This window comes from Lissotriton vulgaris, chromosome 1_1 (genome assembly GCF_964263255.1).
Source record: "Lissotriton vulgaris chromosome 1_1, aLisVul1.2, whole genome shotgun sequence".
Taxonomy (NCBI): Eukaryota; Metazoa; Chordata; class Amphibia; order Caudata; family Salamandridae; genus Lissotriton; species Lissotriton vulgaris.
Genome location: NC_141685.1, coordinates 1,673,721,286 through 1,673,739,253, shown reverse-complemented (window position 1 = coordinate 1,673,739,253; position 17,968 = coordinate 1,673,721,286). Strand labels below are relative to the sequence as shown.

General features: G+C 46.6%; 1 protein-coding gene across 2 annotated transcripts in view; it reads left to right on the top strand.

The window, feature by feature from the left end:
- The window catches only part of EXOC4 (exocyst complex component 4), a 1,827,849-nt gene that overhangs the window by 1,609,860 nt on the left and 200,021 nt on the right, over positions 1-17,968 (top strand). For both annotated transcript variants that reach the window (XM_086918922.1, XM_086918920.1), the window contains exon 17: positions 4,623-4,782. In XM_086918922.1, the coding sequence (XP_086775048.1) occupies positions 4,623-4,782 (160 nt within the window). The remainder of the gene's footprint in view (positions 1-4,622; positions 4,783-17,968) is intronic.

Genomic DNA, 17,968 nt, shown 5'->3' with positions numbered 1-17,968 from the left:
CCCTATTGGGAAACAGCAGCTCCACCTTTGTGTGTCTAAATGTTAGAATATATGCCTGACCACCACAGAAAAACTGGGCACTGTATTGTTTGACCTTGTGCGAAATGTTCAGGCTGAATCCCAGGAAGAAGTACCAAATAACAAAACATTGGCAGCATATTTCTAAAATAATATCATGGTACAACAAGCATTTACAATGCAATGGTTTCGCCTTTGGAAAAGTTAGAGCTATTGGCATTGTAAATGACAACATTTTTATTTATGTGTTGGTTTTGAAAGCAGATAAATAAATGGCATTGTCATTTACAATGCCAATAGCTTAATCTCTCGCAAATGCGAGACCTATTGCATTTCCACTGTCCTAGTTATGGGGGTACAACACAGCCCAAGTGATGCGGGGCGCCCGCGCGGGACATTACTCTGCAGCTAGAACAGCTCAAAGGATGCACATGGCCTCATCTGCCCTCCTTGCTTATTAACATGTTATTTGTCAAAGGTTTGTTTCTATGCTGGGGGCAGAGGTGAGAGAGGTAACTGCTGCCTGTGCTTATTTTATTGCCCCACTGGCTCTCTGCTGTGCAGCAGGTCAGTACAGGCTGCGGCCAGCGCCTGAGCTGGTAACATAGCGCTACATTTAGATTGTGAGCTGCGAAAGTGAAACATTATGCAAATTTCCTTATGAACGGCTCATTTTCCCGTTTTGAAAAAAAAAAACAGTATTGCACTTTAGAGTGACAGTCTACCATATAAATAGTGATATGCAAACTGAAATACATAGATTTGTGACGGCCTTGCTTAGTTCCCGGAACAATTTTTTTAGATCCTTGTGCGCTTTAAGAGTACCCAGATTTTCTGCTTTAAAAGGGTTTGTACATGTGTGTTTTAAATGGATGTACACATTGGTTTTAACCAGTTACGGCATAATGAAACGGTGTGCTTTGTTTTTCTCTTGCAGTGCGGGTTATTTAAACGAGAATGCCGCTGCACTTCCATTGATTGAACTCGTAGCATGCCTCGAATGACCCATTTTCGTCTCTCTGGATTTTATCGTAGAGCGCCACCATGTCACCAGGCTCTCTGTCAGGCCGCAAGCAAGCTTTCTAGAGAATGATGGACGGGTGGGAGATCCGACTAGGCTGTGGGCAGAGGGGGTGTTGTTTCGGACCCGCCTGACCATGGGATGAAAGAAATAGAAATGAGAGTGGACAGCGGGAGGGGGGACGGGCACACGGACAGCGGGAGGGGGGAAGGGCTCACGGACAGCGGGAGGGGGGACGGGCACACAGACAGCGGGAGGGGGACGGGCACAGGGACAGCGGGAGGGGGGGACGGGAACGGGAGTAAAATATGCCGCTTACCTGCTAGCAACTCAATCGCGCAGCCCACCCCTGCAAGGCACACGTTGGAAATGAAACCAACATGCCGATACAAAAAAATAAAAATAACATCCGCCCACCGCCGGAATGACGTCACAAAGGGGTGGGATGAGAAAAATTTGCCGGAACGCCCACGAATCGCCTCGGGAAATGACGAACAGTTCTTTCTTCCAATGGCTAGCCTCCATTTATGGAGCTAGCCAATGGAAGAGAGAGGCAGAACGAAGGCCACACTGTTCTAACATTAGATTTTGCCTGCGCCGAAAAGCTGCGCAGTGCGCAGCTTTCGACGAGGCGAAACCTAAAAACAAACGTGTTCTTTTGAATTGTGGGCAAAACAAAGCTGCCTACAAAGTGCAGTAATGCTACAATCGGGCAGAACTAAGTGGGCCCCAAAGGGAACTTCTACACTTCCTGCTTCCTCCACCCACAACCTTGAGTCAAAGTAGTCTTTCCTGCCCCTGGGGAGCAGACTGGAGTATTTATCTCCAATCAGCCCTCCTCAGGGGGTGAGAAAGCGCACAGTTTTTTTCTCTTAATAGAATGGATTGGGGACCAACCCATCCTAGCATCAGGCCACATCCGATCTCTGGAGCCCAAACAGTCTTCCTGTCCCCTTGTGCCCCCAATCTATGATACCCAGGGGGGCAGAAAGCACATATACTTTCTTGCACAGCACATTTGTCCATTTTGCCCAAAATATAACCACCAATTAATTGGCACACTTTGGTTATTTCCTCAGTTACTTCAGAAGGAATCCACAGCCCATATGTTTGGACTTTCCTAACATATAAGAAAACAAGATGCAAATTGTACCTTGATATCTTCTGTGTTGTAAAAAGTTAGGAAGGCTTCAGCACAAACTTACCCTAATAAGAAAAAGGCTGAGAATGGGGGTGTGGGAACCTCCCCGTGTAAAGGATTATAGTTAATGTGAGCCAGTGGTCTTGACACTGTCGGGTGTGCCTCCCTGGGGCCCGTGGATGTGTTCCCAGGGAGTCGTAACTTGGTCTGCATTTACATAGAAATTAAGATAGCCTGGAAGCACAAAAGGGGCATCTCTAGGCTGTCTTCATGTACATACAAAACACAAAAGGGGGGATTTTTACCTATGCCTCTAGTGCTAATTGAAACAACTGATGCATGAAAAAAGGATAAACCCAACTTTATTAGTTTATCCTGACACTTGATTTATTGACATAAATCCTTTTTTCATGCATCAGTTGTTTCAATTAGCACTAGAGGCATAGGTAAAAATCCCCCTTTTTGTACTTTCAGGCCCAACCTACCCTCTTTCCCACAGGGCCAAACCCCTCCTTTTTTCTCAATTTCATGTACATGCAGCATTTAAAGTCCATAAAAAATTTGAGGATGGTACTACTGAGTGGCATGGGGCAGGGTCTGTGAGCGTGTGAGACAAGATCAAAGACCATGGCTAAACTGAACAAACACATCCGCATTTTATTGTTTTAAAAAATCTTTGGGTAACTGCATATAAAAACATGCACACACCTCAAATGAAAAATGAATGCAACTTAAGCTGATCAAAGAGAAATATACTCTTTACCTTATGAAATATCAGTTAGCTAATGTGATCACTGCAGATGTCTTTGTTTGTGACCAGTGAGTTACAGAATTGAATCCTGATCTGTGCTTGTGAGGAATAGTGACTTGTTCATAGTACTACTAGGTCCCAATCTGTAATAGAAAGCACTGTGACTGTCATTATTTTAAAACTGTATTACACTGTATAAAACAAGATGCTGCAAAATACTGTTAAAGATAAAACAAGTGCTTTAAAAACGTACATTTTAGCAATAAGAATTCAGATTATATCTAATGTAAATATGTGTATATGTGTCCATTAAAAGGGAGCATGCACTCCTTTTAATGGTCACGTACATTACCTCTCAAAAAGAATTAATGTTTGTCACTATGAGGTTGAGTGAATTAAATTGATTAAAACCTACACTGGCTCCAACCAATGCATACATTTACATTTCTTTCAGGTAGTGGGCACCTTGGTGAGAAGGCATGTTTCTTCTGTAGTTCTCTACTATCTGTTTCGCAATACAGGTGCCTCCCCCACCTTCAGTGAGTGGGCACGGGCCCCAGTTATAGCAGCCTTACTATGAAAAAGACCATGTGGTAGGGCATTTTCCTTGCCAGCATTAAAGCCCAGGTCATCATTGTTGTGCACGGGACAGGGCCCAGCAACAAGGATGGCGGGGGGGGGGGGGCTGAATGTGCCTTTTTGATATTTTTTTACTCAAAGCTTCAGAAAGCCTGCTTTGGGTACCTGGCCTAGAAGTAATGACCCTGCTTGAGTCAGCAGAGTAGACAACCTGCTTCGCAGAGCTGTAGGTATCATTGGTGGCGCAGCTGCATTAGAGGCCTGGAACATTCTTCCTGCAACCATGTTTCTGTGAGCCTTGGAGCAATGGCCCAAGGGAGGGGGAAAATGAAGCAGATTAGACAGTTTGATTTGGGCATCAGAGATGAGAGGGGTGATAAAAGATGGGAGGGAGAGGGATGGTGTGAGGTGGGAGCCCATGTTGTTAACAAAGGTCAGGGGCGACTGCAATGCAGCAGCTATCATTATTAAAATAAGTGCAGTGACGCACTTGCCCAGGGGCCCACTGCATCACAATTATGAATGTTTTACAATAAAATGTGGCTGTGGGGCTCATTTTCCGCGCTAGCATTAGGGCAGATGGCATCCTCTGCGCAAAAAATGGGGAAAACATGCAATAGCTCATTTTCTTTCAGAAAGAGACTGGACTTGTTTTGAGATTGAAGTGATGGTCAGACATGGTGGGGAAGGAGTGAAGGAAGAGGAGATAGTCTGCTTCTCAGCCCGACAATCATCATTAGTGCAGCAGGTGGAGTTCATTGGGGTCCAAAGCACCCCAATTATTGGGAGTAGTGTTTTTGGTAAATTCTGTTCTTATTTGATCCTGTTGCTTTTTTTTTTTTAACAAGTCTCACATTCAGTGTGGATTATGAGCTACAGAAAAGCACCCCTGAATTGATCTCATGATCCCCTCCCCTTGCAATCATCTGTCCCTCTCCTCCTCACCAAATCCTTGCCATATAGTTTTGGGGGCGGGCCCAACTTCCAAATATTTTGCTTAGGGTCGTCTCAGAGCAAACAAGCTTGAAGACCTCTGATGTAAGCCATTGCAATCCAATTAGTGCCCAAGTACCTGGTTTACCAAGCTGAACTCTTCTCTCTCCTACTGCCAGGTCTTGGACACTTGATTTCCTGTATCCTCATCAATGGTGCCCAGTACTTCAAACGCATCAGTGATTCTGGCATCAAGAAAATGTGCAGAAACATCTTTGTGCTGCAGCAGAACCTCACCAACATCACCATGTCCCGGGAAGCCGATCTGGACTTTGCAAGGTAGCGATGAACATGATGGATTCAATAGTCATTATTGTTTCTTTAACCATTTAACTATCATTAATTCGTATATTAGTATACATTAATATAAACTAGTTTTTTTTATATATGGCTGGTATAATGCAACATTTTTGAAAGAATCTATCATACTCATTGATAACGGAATAAAGCTGAAATTGTACTTGTAAGTCAGTAGGAAAGTTAAGTCTGTGTCATGACAATGTTAAAACACTATCTTGCACAGTGGTAACAATTAAATGATGCGAAAGACAATCCACAAAACGTCATTGACAAAACAGCAAAAACTGTCGGGATTCTTGATTTTTGTGAAAATTATGGACACAATTTTGTGTATGCGTAAAGCTGTAGAATAGTATTGATGGAAATTAAAAGGTCAGATGAAAGTTGCACTTTCAAACCAGACCTAAACATCCACGGAGATTAATGACTGCCATCCATCCTCCCATCTGTTTGGCTGTGAGAGAAAACACCATAAATTATCATGGTATCTAAGACACTTTAATAGCATTACAGTGTCTCGTCTATGCTCCTGAATGATCAAGCTCAGGCAGCTGGATAAATAAACAAAATGATCATAGCTGTGTGTAGGGCAAAGACTTTGTGGAAGCACAAAACGTCTGTTCATTCAAAACATTTACTCCTGACCATCAGCATATGGGTGGAGCCAAAGCCCCTCTCTAGAGATGACATATAATAGTCTGTGACAGCTGTGCTGTCAAGTTCGTCCATAGAAAACATTGGCAAACCCAATAGGTCTCACCTTTGGGACCTTAAAATTGATTAGCCTGAGCTATTGGCTTTGCCAGTGCCTTAAAGCTATGTTGTAGAGCATTATAGCTGATGCGCAGCATGTTAAAAAGTTATAATGAAAAAGTGTTATAAGCAATTTTATTACCTTCTGTATAACCAAGAAGACATAATGTACAATTGAACGACCCTATTAGAAATAGAATTAACATCAAAAATGACTTCTAGTTTTTTTGTCTTTGCAATGCTGCCAACCTCATCCTGCCTGTGCTTGTATGGTGATTTGATTTAAATTTTATAGAACGCAATGTTTGCCCAAAGGCGTCTTGGCACCAAACTTCTGCCTGAAAGCTGAGACTGTCCGTCACTTATATCTGCAGGGAAATTGTAAATAACCAGGTCTTAGGATGTTTTCTGAAAATCTGCTGATTGGGCTGAGCTCGCAAATGCAAAGGCATTTGGTTCCAGAGGTTAGAGGTGAAATAAACAAAACGTGTCCAGTATTGGGGTATCTTTCATAGATTCGCGTGCTTAGAAACATCCCCGCCGACGAGGTCGGAGTCTCGCGGTATAATAAAATATATACATAATAGTCATAAAAAACATTATGCTATAGGCTACTATGGATAGCGAAGTCACTACATTAGCCTATCTTAGTCCTTTTGCAAAAAGAACCAAACTTGGAACACAGCCAATCAGGCTGCAGCACCCTCTTACAACCCTCCACAGAGAGACAACCCCTCAGATTTTCTACCGCACGTCGTGTGACGGGGAGTCTCCCTGAGCTCTGCTCAGTTTTCTTTACTTTTGGCTGACCTTTGTGAGTAGATATGTCTGACTTCAAAGAAAAGCTTGTTTTTGCCTTGTTCTTTGTGTGAGATTTCATTTTGAGGATCCCCACAAAGAATGTATTTATTGTCTTTATTCAGCACACAATGTTAAAGACTGCAGTATTTGTAGAACGTTCCCTGCCAAGACTGTGAAGGACAGAGAAGGAAGACTGCTGGTTTGGCCGGAAAAATTGAAGGCTACATCTGATGTCGTTTCAGGAGATGATGGCAGTGTAAGTCCTCAGGCATCCACTCCTCTGGCCAAGAAGAGGGATAGATCTGATGATCCTCCTGAGCGACAGAGTAAGACCTTGAAGAAGCCTCAGTCTTAGACTGGTCACTCTTCCTCTGGAAAAGAGAAGCTTTCATTCTCTTCAGAGGTGAAATCTGGTGGAAAAAATGAAGATTTCAATGAAAACTGCCTCAGAACAGCAGAAAACTCTTTCTGAGTCTGTCAGGATCCCGTCGACGTCTAAAAAAGCACCATTGACGATGCAATCTCCTCAGATGGTGAGTGTTTCCTCGACGTCGACAAAGAAAATCCAGTCGCCTCCGTCATCGATTGGACACATGCTGTCAACGCTTTCGACGTCGACGACGATACAGCTCTCGTCGACGGGTCCACAATGGTTTTTCCGTCTACGACTTCAACAATTACAACGTCGATGGTATCTTCTGTTATGGCTATTTCTACTGATACTGGATCACAGTCTAAGTACATTTAGTTGACCCTGAAGCGTAAAAGACCTACATCTCTACAGATTAGGCCAGTTTTGACTTCAAAATTATCGTCATTATTCTCATCTTCAAGGAACTATTAACAGGACGTTTCTCATATTACACCCTTACCGCCTAGTCACTATCTGGAGGAGTCAGATGATGATGGAATTTTTAGCCCAGCACGTAACCCTTCTCAACTCCGTATTAAATATCAGGAGGATGATGATGAGGAAAAGTACTATGAGCCTTGTGAGTGTCTGCGAGGTCCTCAAGAGTCATTTCAGCAGGAACCTATGGTGCAAATGCCTATGGCTTTGATGCAAGATTTTACTGCTATATTGAGGGATTATCATACATGCTTTCCACCATCAGCACCTGTTTCAACACAACCTACTACGCCTACGGTTTTGCAGACTGCTGGTCCTTCTGCCCCTATCATTGTACCTCAGGAGGTTGTACCTACACAATTAGTTCAAGATGATGATAGTGATACTGTGGCTGAAGATGAGGAATTACCAAACTCACCCACAACTGTGGATGAATGGGAAGAATATTTTATTTCTACGCCATCTTCACCAGTTGCTCAGGTAGTAGATTCCCCTCCTGAAGAGATTGGAGATTTTCACGCAATTATGGAAAGGGCAACAACTACGTTTCATCTTCCTGTATCTGTGAAGCAAACAGATTGTTTCCTTTACAATTTTAAGGACCAGAGTTGGAAATCCGTACGTTCTATCCCTATAATCGATCATATCTGGGAAGAAGGAACTAAGATCATGAAAACTCAATTTTCAGTGCCTGCGATTCTCCCTAGAATTGATAAAAAGTACAAAGCACCGGATAATGCTCCTGCTTGCCTGTCTGGACACCCTAGACCATATTCCGTTATTTCACAGGCGGCCCAGCGTAAGTCTCGGAATCCATCCATTCTGGTAACAGCACCGCCGGATAAGGATGGGAGGCGCCTTGATAACATTGGTAAGCGTTTCACCACGATGGCGAGTGCTTCAGTTCGTGCTACAAAATCTTTGGCAATTCTAGGGAGATATGACCGCCAACTATGGTCGGACATTTCTCCATACATTGATTGCCTACCAGATGACAAGAAGCAAGAGGCAAAGAAAATTCTTTTTGAAGGAGAAAGGGCTGCTCCAGAAATTATTGATATTTCTATGGACGTAGCCTCCTTGGGTTTTCGGCAACTTGCTGGAGCAGCAGTCCTTAGATGACAGGGATGGTTGAAATCTTCCACCTTTCACCCTGAGGTCCAAACGAAGATTTAGGACATGCCATTTGATGGTGATATGTTGTTTGGGAAACATATAGATGAGGCTTTGCAAAAGATCAAGAAGGATACTGACACTGCCAGAGCCCTTGGCACCTTACAATATCGGAAGACTCCTTTTCGGGAAGCTAGTGGCCGAGGATCGTATTCCTTTCGTGGTGGCTATCAAAGATACCAAAACCAGGGCAATCAAGGAAGGTATAGTTATCAACAGCAGCAACAGCAGCATTCCTACAGAAACCCCCAGCTGCCGCTTATAGACAAGAGAACAGAAGATGTCAACCTCAAAGCAGGGACTCTGCTAGAAAACAGTGATGATTTTTTAGCACCTGCAGCAGATCTGCCACATCTTGTTTCCAGGATTCCGAATGTATCCCGACATCTCAACAATTGGAAAAGATTAACCACAGACAAGTGGGTCTTGGATAGTTTCAAATTTGGGCATACCTTGGAATTTGTCAATTCCCCCTCTCCTGATCCACCTTTAGAGAAACATCCTCCACAACTTGCTCTTCTCAGAAAGGAAGCAAAATCCATGCTCTCAAAAGGAGCGATAGAAAGAGTACCTCGCTGTCAGGTGGGAAAAGGGTTTTATTCCCGCTTTTTTCTAATAAAGAAACAGTTAGAGGAGTGGAGACCTATCCTGGATTTAGGAAAGCTGAACTAATATCTTCAAAAGAAATCCTTTCCCATGGTCACACTTCAAGACATACTTCAGCTTCTGGATCATGCAGATTTCATGACAACATTGGATCTCCAGGATGCATTCTTCCACATCTCCGTTCACCCCAAGCATCGGAAATTCCTTCGTTTCACTGTGGCAGGTGCACATTTTCAATTCAAAGTCCTCCCCTTCGGCTTACGCTCAGCCCCGAGAGTCTTTATGAAATTCCTGGCTCCGATGGCGGCTCACCTCAAGGTATACAATTATTCCCTTATCTGGCCGATTGGCTAATAAAGGCTCCTTCCTTTCGGCAGGCATGCCTTCAAGTTTTTTGATCCCTGGGGCTGTCACTGAACATTTAAAAATCAGTTCTTTGTCCTTCTCAAAGAATTCAGTTTCTAGGGGCAGTGTTGGATACTACCCGAGACAAAGCATTCTTGTCCAAAGATAGGCAATCAGGTCGCATTTCTCTGGCATCAGATCTCCTAAAAAGAAGGTTAGCTTCTGTGAGAATCACCAAGTCATTCCTGGGAATACTATCATCAGCAATTCTGTTAGTACCTCACACCCGTCTAAGGATGCGGCAGGTTCAAGAGGAACTAGACCATGGGTACTCACAAACTTTCTCTCGGGGGCCAAATTTACAGTATGGTTTGTGGCTGAGGGCCGCACCGGTGGGGGCGGGGTCAGAGGGGGAGGGGGTGGGGCTAAAGCAAACAAAAATTGTGACCATGAAGTTAAACAGAGGTCCCTGCAGCAGACACCTTCGTCCACTGAGCCACCAGACCCAGCATACACACATCTTTCTCTCTCTCCCTCATTCTCTCCCTCCTTCTCTCTCTCTCCCTCTTTCTCCCTCCCTCCCTCTTTCTCCCTCCCTCTGTGTCTCCCTCCCTCCCTCTGTGTCTCCCTCCCTCCCTCTGTGTCTCCCTCCCGGTGTGTCTCCCTCCCGGTGTGTCTCCCCCCCCTGTCTCCCACTCTCCCTCTGTCTCCCTCCCTGTCTCCCACTCTCCCTCTGTGTCTTCCTCCCAGTCTCCCACTCTCCCTCTGTGTCTCCCTCCCAGGTCCCACTCTCCATCTGTGTCTCCCTCCCAGTCTCCCACTCTCCCTCTGTGTCTCCCTCCCTGTCTCCCACTCTCCCTCTGTGTCTCCCTCCCTGTCTCCCACTCTCCGTTTCCCTCCCTCTGTGTCTCCCTCCCTCTGTGTCTCCCTCCGTGTCTCCCTCCCTCCGTGTCTCCCTCCCTCCCTCCCTCTGTGTCTCCCTCCCTGTCTCCCTTCCTCTCTCTGTGTCTCCCTCCCTCCCTGTCTCCCTCCCTCTCTCTGTGTCTCCCTCCCTCCCTCCCGGTGTGTCTCTCTCTCTGTTTCCCACTCTCCCTCTGTGTCTCCCTCGCTGTCTCCCACTCTCCCTCTGTGTCTCCCTCGCTGTCTCCCACTCTCCCTCTGTGTCTCCCTCGCTGTCTCCCACTCTCCCTCTGTGTCTCCCTCCCAGTCTCCCACTCTCCCTCTGTGTCTCCCTCCCAGTCTCCCACTCTCCCTCTGTGTCTCCCTCCCTGTCTCCCACTCACCCTCTGTGTCTCCCTCGCTGTCTCCCACTCTCCCTCTGTGTCTCCCTCCCAGTCTCCCACTCTCCCTCTGTGTCTCCCTCCCTGTCTCCCACTCTCCCTCTGTGTCTCCCTCCCTGTCTCCCACTCTCTGTTTCCCTCCCTCTGTGTCACCCTCCCTCCCTTTGTGTCTCCCTCCGTGTCTCCCTCCCTCCCTCTGTGTCTCCCTCCATGTCTCCCACTCTCTGTTTCCCTCCCTCCCTTTGTGTCTCCTTCCCTCCCTGTCTCCCTCCCTCTGTGTCTCCCTCCCTCCCTCTGTATCTCCCTCCCTCCCTCTGTCTCCCTCCCTCCCTCTGTGTCTCCCTCCATGTCTCCCACTCTCTTTCCCTCCCTCCCTCTGTGTCTCCCTCCCTCCCTGTCTCCCTCTCTCCACCTGTGTCTCCCTCCCTCCCTATGTGTCTCCCTCCCTGTCTCCCACTCTGTTTCCCTCCCTCTGTGTCCCCCTCCCTCCCTCTGTGTCCCCCACCCTCCCTCTGTGTCTCCCTCCTGCCCTCTGTGTCTCCCTCCCTCCCTCTGTGTCTCCATCTCTCTGTGTCTACCTCCAACCCTCTCTCTGTGTCTCCCTTCTCCCTCCCTCTGTGTCCCCCTCCCTCTCTGTCCCCCTCCCTCCCTCTCTGTCCCCCTCCCTCCCTCTCTGTCCTCTCACCTGTGTGTGTGTGTCAGCCCTCAGCCCGGGCTGAGACAGCTTCCCCGGCTGCGCGCACACAGCCCCACCAAGTACTTCATGGGTCTTTAAAAGACCATTTACATGTAAATTAGCTTTGTTGAATTTCACCTCTTAGGCCCCTGCAGCTCCCCTCTGACAATCACTGGAATCCCCCAGGCCCCCACAGAGCAGAGTCTGAGTCCACGCTGCTGCGGCTGTATTTGCGAACACTATTTAATTTATTTCTTTTTAAACACAGGTGTCTGCAATGTCCGTGGGCCGCCCAGGAAGGCTTGCCGGGCCGCCACCGGCCCGCGGGCCGTACTATGAGTACCCCTGCACTAGACGGTCAGTGGCTGCAGATCTTGGGGTCGTTCGACGACCTTGTGGAAATAACTCCAGTTATGCGAGAAGCGCTGGTCTGGTGGCTGCGCTCCACTCTATTGTATCTGTAAAGCGCTCTGATACCCTCACGGGTCATGTTCACGCTCTATAAAACCTTAAAATAAATAAGAATGTCTCAATCGGGCTCACTTTTCTGCCTTCCGTGCCGGACTTCATTCTCACGACAGATGCCTCCCTAGAAGGGTGGGGTGCACACCTTCAAGATCTTTGCATAAGAGGAAGATGGTCAGCTGCTATGACGAAAATGCATATCAATTTTCTGGAGCTTTGGGCCATTTTCCTTCCACTGCAGTCCTTTCTCCCAAGGCTCCAAGGGTCAAATGTTCTTATCAGAACCGACAACACCACTTGCATGCATTATCTAAACAAGTAAAGAGGTACCCGTATCAATAATCAAGGTGGAGCATTTGTCAGTGATTCACAACATTTTAGCGGACACTCGGAGCAGAACCTCGAAGTCCTGTCACGAATGGGAGCTGGATCAAACAGAGGTGGATCATATATTTCAGATGTGGGGCAAACCAAATCTGGATCTCTTTGCCTCAGAGAACAATCGGAAGTGCCCATTCTTTGCCAGTTGGGAACCGGAGAAGGGCTTGTGGGGGAACGCCTTCAAGATGAAATGGACAGGGATCTTTGCGTATGCAATTCCCCCCTTTCCGTTGATCCCAAGACTTCTACGCAAGCTCAAGATGGAACCATGTTGCATGATTCTCATTGCTCCACGGTGACCGCATCAGCATTGGTTCAGGGAGCTTCTCCTACTGTCCAAACGCAGACCATACCGCCTTTCTGCAGTTCCGACCTCAATGAGCAAGGGCCAGATTCTTCATCCTCGTCCAGTCCAATTGCATCTTCATGCATGGTTTCTGGATTCACAGAATTCAAGGAGATAGATCTACCTCAGGATTGTAGAGGTATTCTTGCTAGGGCAAGAGCTCCTTCTACATTAAAGACTTATGCTTTGAAATGGAAACGATTCTGCTTTTGGTGCAGTGACAAGAATATTCATCCTTTAAGATGTTCTCCAGATAAAGTTCTGCCTTATCTTCTATCATTATCTAAGTCTGGTCTTATGATTACATCTGTAAAGTTGCATCTAGTGGCCATCTCTACCTACAGACGTTCTGCAGGAGCTGCATCCTTTTGCTCTAATCGCTTGATCAAACAATTTCCAAAGGGGCTTTTCAAAACCTTTCTACCCTTCAGAGCTCCTCCTCCAGAATGGAGGCTTAATCTGGTGTTACAGCAGCTCATGAAACATCCATTTGAGCCTGTTCATAAAGCTGACATTAAGTACCTCTCCTGGAAGACAGCACTTTTAGTGGCACTCACCTCTGCTCGGAGAGCCAGTGCAATTCAGGCTTTCGCTATCAAGCAACCTTATTTGAAATTCACCAATGATTATGTTCTCCTCAGAACTAATCCAACATTTATTCCGAAGGTTCCCTCTACATTCCATCTTAATGAGCTTGTTATACTGTGTTCTTTCATTCCAAATCCGTCTTCCTCTGCTCAGAAATCCTTGCATACCTTGGATGTTAAAAGGTGTCTAAAATTCTATATTTCACCTACTGTGTCCATCAGAAAATCTGATTAGTTATTTCCTAAGGTGGTCAAAAGCCAGGAACAGCTGTGACAAAATCCACTATCGCAAGGTGGATCGCATCTACTATTCAATTCTGTCATTCTAAAGTTGGACATCCTTTATCTATGAAACAGAAGGCTCACTCCATAAGGGCAGTGTCCTCAACTATTGCTCTGTTTGCTGGAGGACCTTTGGAGAAGATTTGCCGTGCTGCAACTTGGAAGAATGTGCACACCTTTACACTGCATTACTGTCTTGATCTGGCGACAGAGGCTGAATCAGCAGTGGGTCAAGCAGTGTTACGAAACCTTTTTTAATAAGGTAAGCCTCTGTAAGGAGGTGATTATATCATTACATGTTGACATATATATGGTGTATTGTTACATATGTATATGATGTTTTCCCTTATTAGGGTTAGAATGTTGTATTGCATTGCTGTATTGGTTTTACGAGGTAGCTATTGTTTTTTCTCATGATACCCATCATCCACTATACAAATGAGGATTATTACTGCTAACTATTCTGATTCTAAGCATGTGAATCTATGAAAGATACCCCAATACTTGATAAGAAAATGAGTTACTTACCTGTAACTTCAGTTATCCAATATTGGTATCTTTCATAGATTCACATGCGACCCACCCTCCTCCCCGGAGAGGCTTACCTTATCTCAATGGGATACTCAATGGGGATTGCTAGTGAGAGCGTGTGAGTGAGAGTCCTGAGGCGGAAGCCGGGACTGTGCTTTTTAACATTGTGATTGCTGCTTTGTTTTGTGTAACTTTGTCCGATTAAGACATTTTAATACTTGCCGGTTTTAACACTGTGCTGCTCATTTTAGCATTTCGCTGCTATTCATTTGCACTTTAGCCCAAACCTAGCACCGGAGGCAGCTCTCCTCCGTGGGTTCCGCCATATTGGGTCGGGAGCCGGCCGAGCAGTCTAGTGCTCCGCCCCTCCCGCCCTTTCCTCCTGAAAACCTAGCATTTCCACACACCACACTGATTGCTAGTGCGAGCGTGTGAGTGAGAGTCCTGAGGCGGAAGCCGGGACTGTGCTTTTTAACATTGCCATTGCTGCTTTGTTTTGTGTAACTTTGTCCGATTAAGACATTTTAATACTTGCCGGTTTTAACACTGTGTTGCTCATTTTAGCATTTCGCTGCTATTCATTTGCACTTTAGCCCAAACCTAGCATCAGAGGCAGCTCTCCTCCGTGGGTTCCGCCATATTGGGTCGGGAGCCGGCCGAGCAGTCTAGTGCTCTGCCCCTCCCGCCCTTTCTTCCTTAAATGGCTTCCCGTACTAGGAAGCGCAGCGGGCGCGCCGGCGGCGCGCCGATGGCTCGCCAAAGGCGAGCCCGTCTGCGCCCGTCCGTGCCGGACCCGCGCCTAGGGCCATACCCCCTGCCTCTCCCAACTCCAGTCAAGCGCTTAGACATGTCTATGGGCCTTAAACAACAAGTCCTCTACAAAGGGTTGTGAAGTAAGGGAACCAGGGACCAAAGCCCAATTTAATACCTCCCATTGCGCCAACTGCCTACAAACTCTGCCTAAACTTCTCTGGCAACCTATTGTACCCCAAGGGAACCAAAATACTGTCCCAATTAGGAAAAAAGACCCACTGGTCAATTGCCTTCTTAACACGAGGTCATTAGTCAAACACAGCTCCGAGGTAGAAGATGTAATCCAGGATGAGGATATAAAAATAGCATTTATCACTGAGTCATGGACTGACGCAGCGTCAGGTCCTGACATAGTCAAAGCCACCCCTCAGGATTATGTGTGCCACACCCAAAATAGGGACAAGAGGAGAGGGGGTGGTCTAGCCATTATCTATCATAAAACCATCAGAGGTTCCTTTCAATCCGGTCCCGCTGGCCTTGACGAGTCACTGCTTTTTAACTTCACCCTTTCAGATCATCTATCCTTTAGTGGCTGTCTTGTATACAGACCCCCAGGTACGAAAGCCCAATTTTTAGTAGCACTGAGTAGGTTACTCGAAGCTGCAGCATCTGCCCAAATGTTCACTCTTCTGGGTGACTTTAATTTTCATCTGGAATGTGACGCAGACACAGACACCCGAGAGCTAATCGACCTACTGCTGGGGGTTGATATGACCCAACGGGTATCTGACCCAACACACAAAGCAGGACATACCCTAGACGGGATTTTCTCGAATCATCCCAGTCTAAAAGTGACATCGGTTCTACCAGTCTCTTGGTCAGATCACTCAGCGATTTACTTCACGATTTCCCTTACTACTCCAGAGAAACCACCTAGTACTAGAAACGCTCCGAGACAGGTTAGAAAATGGAAGAACATCAAAGGGGACAAGCTGGAAGACTTACTAAAAAACTCCCTGACTCCTCTTTCCGACAATGTGGAGGAAGCAGCCACGTCCTATACAGCCTGGCTGGACCGTGCCGGCTTACTCTTGGCTCCCCCCAAAATCACCTACTCCACCCGGGCAATTCCCGCTGCTCCCTGGTTTACAGAACAAATCAGGGAACATAAAATACGGTGTAAAAACTGGAGAGAATCTGGCGAATTAATTATTGTGATTCAGACAAGCAAATCCTTAATTCAGAGCAAAGACTCTATAAAGAAAGAATCTTGCAAGCAAAAAAGGCTTTCCTTACAAAACAGATAGAAGAAGCTAGCAATACCCCCAAAGAACTATTCCAAACGGTCTCATCTTAAGCAAACCCTAAAACTACAGAAATTCCCCCTAGTCTTCCACTCTGTGAAAATTTGGCCACCTTCTTTCGAGAAAAGGCAGAAAACATCTTCTTTTCCCTAGACAGCCTAGTTAAGACACCCCCCTCGAGGGAGGGCCCGGAGCCAGCCAGCTCTTCGGTAATACTTCAACACTTTCAGCCCATTACTGAAAAGGAAGTGGTGAGGCGCCTACTAAAAATAAAATCAGGCTCCCCTCATGATCCCTGTCCTACGGCAATAGCCAAACTAGCTCCAGACGTCATTGCAAGTGGACTCACCCCCCTTTTTAATCAGATGCTGGAGAAAGGGGAATACCCATCCAGATGGAAGCGAGCCTTCATCCTGCCCCTGCTAAAAAAAAACAATCTAGACATCACCGAGATGAATAACTATCGACCGATCGCTCGACTTCCCCTCCCCGCCAAAATCATGGAAGGCAGCCTGAACGCACAACTAAGCGCCTTTTTAAAGACAGGGGATCATCTTGACCCTTCCCAACACGGCTTTCGTGCGGAACACAGCACGGAATCCGCCCTGATCAAATCAGTGGAAGACATCAGGCAGGTGATGGATGCAGGAGGCAGAGCGGCCCTTATTCTGCTGGATCTCTCCGCGGCCTTCGACACGGTCCACCACAAATTGTTGGTGGACCGGTTGAGGGCCTGTGGAATTCAGGGAAAGGCACTAAAAATCTTACAGGCCTTCCTTTCCGACAGAACCCAGTCAGTGGCCCTAGGAGACTATGAATCGCATCCGTTTGTGTCGCCCTGTGGAGTTCCCCAGGGGTCTTCGCTTAGCCCCACCCTTTTTAATGTTTATGTGGCGACCCTTGCCCCGGTGATTCGATCGTTCGGTTTTCACCTCACGGCATATGCGGACGACACACAGATAGTGGTGTCACTTTTACCCGGCAATACCGACAACAAAGCAGACAGATTTAAAAACTGCATGCATGAGGTGGGCTGCTGGATGGCACAAAACTGTCTAAAACTTAATTCCACGAAGACAGAAGTACTGCTCTTTGGAGCTTGGGATAACTTCTGGTCCCCGAGATGGTGGCCAGATGAAATGGGACCTCTCCCCTCTCCGGTGGATAAAGTAAAAAACTTGGGCATACTGGTGGACAATTCCTTGTCCTTCAAACCCCAGATTAACGCACTTTCTTCCTGCCTGCACTATACCTTCAAAACCATCAGAAAAATTCTCCCGTATTTGGAGAAGGAACACAGGAAAACTATTGTTACAGGTCTAGTGCTTTCACGCTTGGACTATTGTAACAGCTTGATGTTAAACGCCCAGCAGAGTGTTCTTAATAAACTCCAACTATTGCAGAATGCAGCTGCCCGCCTGATCACCGATACTCCCAAATTCGCATCGGTAGCTCAGGACCTGGTGACTCTACACTGGCTGCCAATTCGTAAGAGAATTGCCTTTAAAGCACTATGCATGGTCTTCAAGGCCCTACATGATATGGGCCCTAGATACATGAAACTGCTTTTCCGTTGGCATAAACCAGCACGAACCCTGAGATCGGGGGAATTGGCTCTGGTTACTGTCCCCAGAATTAAAAGAGCTCGCTGGGGAGGCAGGAGCTTCTCCCTTGGGGCGGCAGAGGCCTGCAACAAACTTCCACTCGCGCTCAGACAATCTCAGGACCTGATGGCCTTTAGGAGAGAGCTTAAGACCTGGCTCTTCACCCATTAATCCTACCCACTCATACTAGCTCAATCAAGCCAGCGCCAGGACACCTCCGGGTAACAGAGCGCTCTACAAATGTGATAAATAAATAAATAAATAAAATACTTACTGTCACTTGTGCTACAAAAATCTGAGGGTTTGCCTCTCTGTGGAGGGTTTTAAGAGGCTGGTGCAGCCTGATTGGCTGTGTTCCAAGTGTGGTTCTTTTTGCAAAAGGACTAAGATAGGCTAATGTAGGGCTTCGCTATCCATTGTAGCCTATT